This window comes from Myodes glareolus, chromosome 4 (genome assembly GCF_982192425.1).
Source record: "Myodes glareolus chromosome 4, mMyoGla1.1, whole genome shotgun sequence".
Taxonomy (NCBI): domain Eukaryota; kingdom Metazoa; phylum Chordata; class Mammalia; order Rodentia; family Cricetidae; genus Myodes; species Myodes glareolus.
Genome location: NC_142029.1, coordinates 27628593 through 27636500, shown reverse-complemented (window position 1 = coordinate 27636500; position 7908 = coordinate 27628593). Strand labels below are relative to the sequence as shown.

Sequence of the window (7908 nt, the reverse complement as noted above, 5' to 3'; positions counted from 1 at the left end):
TAGAAAGTAAGAGTGTATTCCGAGCAAACTACTGGACTGAGGTGGAGTTTATCAAAGCAATTACAGTGAGATGTTCTGGGCAGGGGAGGGATGTAATCATGTATGACAGGGATTATCAAAACTGCTTACACAGGGAATCAGGAAACTGATAACAAGCTGACAATGGCCTCTACCTGACTGAGGGATTCCAGGCTCCGCTCTCCCAGGCTTGTCAAACAGAAAGTGCAGCTGTGAAGCGCCGCTGGGCCCTGGGCACACTGAGTGAAGGCTGACGATGGCCTTCGGGTGGAGCAGAAAAATCTTTTTTTTTTTTTGAAACCAGAACATTTATTTTATGACAGATTGAAATCCTCAAGATGAACTGGATGCTGCAACAGCTGCCCTCTTGGGTTTAGGGGTTGTCCCTTCACGGAATCCATGTCTGAATCTTCGGTAGACAATTTTTAGGTGCCTCATCCGCCCAGTCCCGGTAGTGTTTCGTCTCTTAGCCTTGGCACTCCAGTTGTACTTTCTCTTGCGCTTGGCAGGGTAGCCGCATTTGCCACAGGTAGACTTCTGAAGGTGGTAGGCCTTAGAGCCACAGCGGCGGCACAACGTGTGCGTCTTGTTGCGACGCTTTCCGAAGGATGACGTTCCTTTCGTCATCTTGCTTCTGCCGCCGAGGCCAAAGAGACCGGAAGAGAAAAATCTTGAAGGAGCTTCCTTGAGTAGCCTCAGCTGACCCCATTTGCAGGAGCTATGAAGCTATTTACTCTCACACTGCTCAAAAGCATTTTTATTGGTCCTGACCTCGGACACTACAGAATTCTAGTAGTAAGTTGCAGGACCAAGGAAATAGGGAAATTTTATCTTCCTTCCTTCTTTCCTTCCCTTCCCTTTTTGTATATGTGCTGGGGTATGTGTGTGTTCGTGTTTGTTCATCCATGTATGTGCATATGTATACATGTATGTAGAGGCCAAAGGTTAACCGTGGAGGTCATCCTTCAGTAGCAGCTCACCTTGTATTTTGAGAGAGGCTCTCTCCGGGCCCTGGAGACTATCAAAAAGTTAAGGTAGCTGATCAACAAACTAGGAATCTGCTTATCTCTGCCTCCCTGAAGCTTGGGTTATACATTTTAACCACCATACCTGGCGCAAGAGATTGAACTGGGGTCCTTCTGCTAATACAGCAGGTGCATTACCAACTGAACCATCTCCAGAAAGAACTCTGGCATAAAGAAACTCTTTGGGGAATAAGAAGAGGCCTAGGGAAGTTAGGCTTATACATTGTGACAAGGCCTAGAGTCTGTCAACGCTACGCAGAGATACTCTAGTGTTGAGTAAAGGCTTCCTGGGCACCAGCCTAGCACTGCCCCTTCAGTTGGGTTGGTGGGTTTTGGGGGGGGGGGTCTTTCTTAATAACAGAAGTGCACGTGTATTGAGAAGGTCTCTACCTTCTTTGGATTGGGAGGACATCAGGGTAGGCATAGGCATGCAGAGTAGGGTCATCTCATACCCCAGAGAAGAGAGCAATGCATTAACTTTCTGGAACACAGAGTCACTGCAGGCTGCGTGAAGCCCAGAGCAGATGCAAACGGCAGGAGATATACCTAATGAATCACAGACAGACAGCACACCGAAATAGAGGCCCCAAATAAAGCAGCCGACCTGGAAAAGGCAACAAATACCTACATTTGCAAGGAGGAGCTGCCTCTTCTCTCCTCCTCCTTATACCCTCTCTCTGCACCCTGTTTTTCCCTCACCGTGTGGCGCCTGCGACACTCCTTCCTCCGAGTTCAGCTGACTCGGGACCCAGCTTCGACTTTATCAACACCAGGGACAGCGGTGATTTGCATCAAGTTCAATGCTGTCCTTTTGGCAGTTGTTGCACTTAATTGAGTGAAAAAAAAGCTGTCAGTTGAAGGCCCCAGTCCCAAGGTAAATTCACTCTGAACTAACCATCTGCCAGGACTTCTCCCAGGGTGCACCACACTTACCATCTAGAGGATCCGATCCACAGCCTCATAATTAGATCATTCCTGAATTAAATTGACAGTCCCAGGGAAAAGAAAAATGCAAAGTGTATTTGGAGACCAGAAAGCAGAAGCCGACTTGTCTTAACAAATGCGAGACTATGTATTTCTTTTTCCCCCTGCGACAGACTGGCACAAAGAATGACTTTCCTCAACGGTTCCTTCACAGCCAATTGTTATTTTCCGTGCCACCTTCATGATCCCCATTTGGGTTTGGAAAGATGAGGCACATCTTGAAAGTAGCTCAAACACACAGAGGACGGTAGATACGGCAGGTCGGACCCAGTGCCCAGGTCAGATCAGAGCCCACTGGCCAACCTTAAAAAATGCTGGGAGCGCCTGTGACTCAGTGTACATTTGCCAATCTGCTGCGTATTCAGAACTAAAGTATTAAGGGCTGGGGTGGAAGTGCAGTTAGTAATGAGGACTTGAGTTTGATCCCCAGAACTCACATTTAAAAGAAAAAAAGTCAGGTACAATGGAGGACTTTTCTAATCCCATTAAAGGGGAGGCAGACAGGAGGATCGCCAGAGTTCACTGTCCACGCACTGGTCAGCCAGCCTGGCCTACTTGTGGGGTTCTAGGCCAATGAGCTGCCCTGTTTCAACAAAAGGAAGAAAGGAGGGAAAGAAGGAGGGAGGGGAACAAGGGAGGAAGGCAGGGAGGGAGAAGGAGGGCGAGGGATGAAGGGAGACAGTGAATGGTGCCTCAGAAAGGCCACTTTAAAATGCCTTCCAGTTTCCACAAGCATGAGCGTGCACACGCCCACACGCCCACGCAAACATGCAGCCACAGGTGAAAATAAATAAACCAATGTTAACAACAAGCTGTTTCTTCCATCACAAGACAGCCACACTTTCTGGAAAAGCTGAGAGAGAGGGAGAGGGAGAGGGAGAGGGGGAGGGGGGAAGGGGAGGCGGAGGGGGAGGGGGAGGGGGAGAGGGAGAGAGAGAGAGAGAGAGAGAGAGAGAGAGAGAGAGAGAATAACTTCTACAGAGAGGAGGCCCTAAGTGCTAAGCAAAAGTCAGTGGGAAGAGGAGCCATTCTGTTAGGCTATAGGCTGCTCTGTGCTCCCGACTCCATTCCATCCAAAAGAACACAGTGCATGGAGCCTTCTCCAGTCATGAGTGAGGAAAGGTGAATTTAACTCCAAACAGGATGAATCCATTTCATTTTACCCAAACATGCAGCTTAGGTACTTCGGTGATATCCATACTTGGAACGCACACTACCCTTAGATCACAGGACATCCTGGGGCAAGAATTCTAATGACTGTGCAGTCCAAAACTGACACAATTCCTTAGGACAATTTTGAAGATACAAAATGAAACACAGTGAAATAATAAAATACTAAGATAAAATTTGAAAGGAATTCTAGGGAAAACAAATTTAGGCTTGGAGCTGTAGCTCTGGGGTCCAGGGTTTACTTAATATGCACAAGGTCCGGAGATCAATTCTCAGAACTGAAAAAAAAAAAAGCAAATAGAGATTGACATCTATTTAAAACACAACACCAAGGAAGACATTTGCCACTCTCCGTGTGTGTCATGTAACCGGAAGCTGTTCACAGAAAATGGAGTTCTATCTTTTTTTTTTCAGTACTGCAATTGCTCCTGGCTTTCTGTAGGCCAGATAGGTGCTTCCCCACCAAACGGCCCTCTGTCTTGGTGCACACTGGTGTCCATATGAATACATTCACATATAAAGGCACCATCCCTTCAGCAGTGCATAGATATTAAATGATCATCTAAACACACACACACACACACACACACACACACACACACACACACGTCAGTTTAAACCCTAGGCTAAATAAAGATGACTGGATTCCGAAAGAGGACCAAGGAAATCACCCAGAATAAAAGGCACAGGGAAACAAAAGCTAGCAATATATTTAAAGGGAAAACAAAAGAAGAGTTTGGCGGGATTTTTTTTATGTGGACAACCAGAGTCTCAGAAAAAGAGAAAAAAAAGGCAATGTCTAAGAATGTTCCAGATTCAGAGGAGAGTGGGCGCTATCAGAAAGGATAAACATATCAAAGCCTGAATGTGATACATACATTCATGCCTAAACCTATCATGATGACCCTGCAGAACACCAAAGAAAAACACAATTTTAAAAGCACGCAAGAAGATGAATTACCTATAAAGGAGTGACGGTCTGACTGACCGCAAACTTATCATCCACGTGCCGCCTACTGGTCAAGGGCCATCGCCAAGCTCTTGACTGGAGGGAATGAATTTTGTTCAAAATGATTGCCAAGAGAAACTTCCCCCAAATCATATGAGCCCTTTAGGGTTAAAAGTATTCTTCATTCATTTCTTCCACAGAATTTTACTAAGTTCCTACTGTGTGCCAGGTAGGAAGGCGGTTCTCTGCTTTCAGTTGGACAGTGGATTCAGGTGAACCGGAGAGTACGGAGTGATGTTGGACCCAGGGGAGACGTGCCCTGAAAGAAGCGGGTTCTAGCTGAGTGTCCTCAGACAGGCAGTTATGAGCTAGGGGGACGCATAAACTCTGGGATGCAAAGGCGTGGCATACAAGTGGGCTGTTGTCCCCAAAAGAGCAAAAGCCTGGCATACATGAGAATTGTTGCCTTGGCACTCAAAGAAATCCCAGGTACTCAGAGGGCACAGCATAAATGCTTCTTAAGACTGGGGATGGCAACAAAATGAGATAAAGCAAAGCAGGGGAGGTGGGAAGGCACAGGGTGAGGACCAGAGTATAATAAAGTCACCAGAGGGTTCATGGGAAGCGCCCGTGAGACAGCCCATGGTCAAGGGCTTGCATCAGATGGGATTATATTTCGGTGACTCTGGTGTGAGCGTGATTATTTTTGAGACAGTATCTCGCGTATTCCAGGATGGCCTCACTCTTGTTGTATAGCTGATTTTCTGATCTTGCCTCCACCTTCAGAGTCCTGGGACATGTCATAGGCACATGTCACCACTGCTGACTTATGTTGTACTGTGACTCACACCCAAGAATTCCTGCACACTAGGCAGGACACACAAAGTGCTCTCCCAGCTGAGCCCCAGCCCCAGCCTCAGTGCAAGCCTTTAAGCAAAGAGGGGATCCAAGAGATCTGCATTTGCCAAGAGCATTTTGGCAAGGGTGTCCACGTCAGTATGTTGGTGAGGACAGCAATGCTCCGTGAGGTGCCCCAGAGCTCTTCACTGTGGTGAGATGAACCGCCTTCAGCCCTTCACACACAAAAAGGGCCAGCAAGAATGACAAACTGTGTCTGAGCAAGTCTAAGAAAAGTATCCATAAAACCCTGGCCAGTCAAATCCCGCAGCGAGCGTTTTCCAATCAGTCCCAAGGCTTACAGCAGAGCAGAGGAAGAAACAGAAAAGTTCTCCCAGCTCCAGCTGAACACTCTGTCCCGGTTTTTCAATCTAAACGCTTCAGTGTGCCAGTCAGCACTGTTACTGCTCTGGTGGCGTTCAGCCTCCTCTGGGCCAAGTCCTGTCGCCAGAATACCACTGTGCCTCACCAGAGATGGGTGTTTGCTCGTCATCCTGCCCTTCCGGAAAGAGGCAGCAAACTCACAGAATCTGGCTGAATAAAGTCAGGCCTCCACCAAAGCCAAGTTCAGCAACTTCTCTGTTATCAGCTCCCTCACGGGACTGCTGAACACCAGGTCAGTTCTGAAGACGCCGTCCCTGCGTTCACATCTTTAATATTCAGAGTCCACCGTGCAAACATCCCCCAAGCCACAGTCACAGGTTCTTCTCAACACTCAGCTGAAGTGATTTGTTAGAAGGCATGCAGGGATTTCTCCTGCAAGGCCAGAGTCATGTTTTATCCAGGCGGCCGGAAGTCTGCCAAGACACTGAGGAGGAGAGTTCAGTCTCAAGCAGTCCCCTGGCATGAGGCATCTCAGGCCAGGAAAGGACAAGGGGAGACCTAAGGAATGAAGTGGAAAGTCTGCCACTGGAAGATGAAGAAGTTGCCACAGGAACAGCCTGGGGAAAGAGAACGTAGAGAAAGACTCTACAGGGGCAGCTGTGGGCAGTGGGCTCTGCTGCACACTGCACAACTCCAGGGGGCGCTATGCCCACAAAGCTGCCTTCCACCTCTGAAAATGAAGAAAGAAACGAACAGAGGTGGAAAGGGGTCTGGGAGACTGGAGCTGTTATGTAGACACATAAGACTCTCAACAGAAGGGGACAGGTAGACCTTCAGTAAGAACTCTGTCCCATGCCTGAAAGCAATAGTCTGAACTCAGACTAAGCAGCTCTCCCAGTCCTCAGTCTTTTACCCACGATACAGAGATTGCAACTCTTCCTCCTAGGAACCCAGAGCTGGAAGGATTGTGCTGCGAGTCCCCAGTACCCAGAATAGAGTAAACGTAGAATAAGAAGGCCATGGTAAGGACGAGACCCTATCAGAGCGCAGATCACACGCTACACTAAAGGATGGTGGCTTTTATAAACACATCCCCCACACAGGCCATGGAAAGGATGCTATTTCATCCATGAAATCTCAGCCCTTTGTGCAGTGTCCGCAGCACACAGGCGTGAAGACATGGTTAGGGTGGGGAGCAAGAGAGAGGACTGAAGGGGAGAGTGGGGGCAGACAAGGTGGAGGTGTGGGTGTTTGTTTGTTTATTATTTATACACGGTCTGCGGAACTCTGTTTAGCTGAGAATGACCTTGAACTTCAGATCTTTCTACCTTTACTTCCCAAGTGCTAGGATTACGGACAAGTGCTATATAAGATAAAGGTGTGTGGGGGAGAACCCCAGCAGTAGTGTTAAGAAGGGCTGTGGATGCTACCATTGTGTTTATGAATATTGTGTGCTGGGTTTGCCTACAAAGCTAAGTATAAGCACACCACTGTGTGAGCAAACATCCCTGGGAAACGTGATATCGGTTCAAAGCACCCATCCTCTGGGGCTCCCAACTCAGACAGATGCTCCTACACATCCTCCTCCTCCCAATGATGTGCTGGGAAGATAAGCTCACAACCAAGGGAGGACACTAAGCTTCTTCCTCCTCCTCCCCCAGCAAACAGGCCCTCAGTGTATCTCTTCTAATGAGTTCTTTTCTGGCAGAGAGAAGGAAACATTCTCTCTTTCAAACTGTAGGAGAGAAAAAGACGAGATGCAATCACGCCTGCTCCTCTGGACAGCCTGGTGGCACAGAGCCACCTCTACCCACAGTGTCCCAAGGCTTTCGGAGAGCCACAGGGAGGTATTCACGCTTACTGGAATGCCCGGGTTATCTGCCTCTCATCATGTCTCCTACATGGATGCAACTGAGAGAAAGTTTTCCCAGGAGGCAGAACAAGGTATACTAAAATACACTTCCACCACTGGGAATAGTAAACAGTCTGACTTCTAAATCCCAAAGATATTACTGATACTGTTTACAATTATCATGCTCAATAAAACTGCAATGGGTGCCTGCTTTTCATAGGGTAAATCCTCTTAAGTAGCTGGGAAGTGTGTGTGAGTGTGTGTGTGTGTGTGTACATATAGTGCATATGTACAGTGCATGTCTATATAATGTATGCATACAGTATGCATAAACTCCCAGAGATGGCGATATAGCTCAGTCTGTACGCTGCTTGTCTAACATGTAACAAGGCCCTGGATTTGATTCCCAGAACCATATAAATGGGGCACAGCAGTGCACATCTGTAATCCCGGCACCCAGGAGGTAGAGGTAGGAGAATCATAAGTTTCATGTTATCATCGGCTATGTAGTGAGTTCAAGGCCAGGCTGGGCTGCAGGAGATCTTAGTCAAAGAGAGGGACAGAGAGACAGAGAAACAGATGCACATGCATCCATATTCATACATGTACACATCCATTCTACCTGTGAGGTTCAACCTTCCAGAAATTTACAATGAGGCCTGATTACGAAACACACAAACTGATGCACA

The 7908-nt window shown here is 47.7% G+C and overlaps 1 protein-coding gene across 1 annotated transcript; it reads right to left on the bottom strand.

Moving 5' to 3' along the window:
* Positions 1-301: 301 nt before the first annotated feature.
* LOC148122218 (large ribosomal subunit protein eL37) lies at positions 302-685 on the bottom strand. Its single transcript, XM_087905036.1, has one exon. The coding sequence runs from the start codon at positions 643-645 to the stop codon at positions 352-354; it is 294 nt and encodes a 97-aa protein (XP_087761162.1). The 5' UTR covers positions 646-685; the 3' UTR covers positions 302-351.
* Positions 686-7908: the final 7223 nt, after the last annotated feature.

Coding starts and splice junctions, on each gene's coding strand:
- LOC148122218 (XM_087905036.1), bottom strand. CDS start 645: ATGACGAAAGGAACGTCATCCTTCGGAAAGCGTCGCAACAAGACGCAC.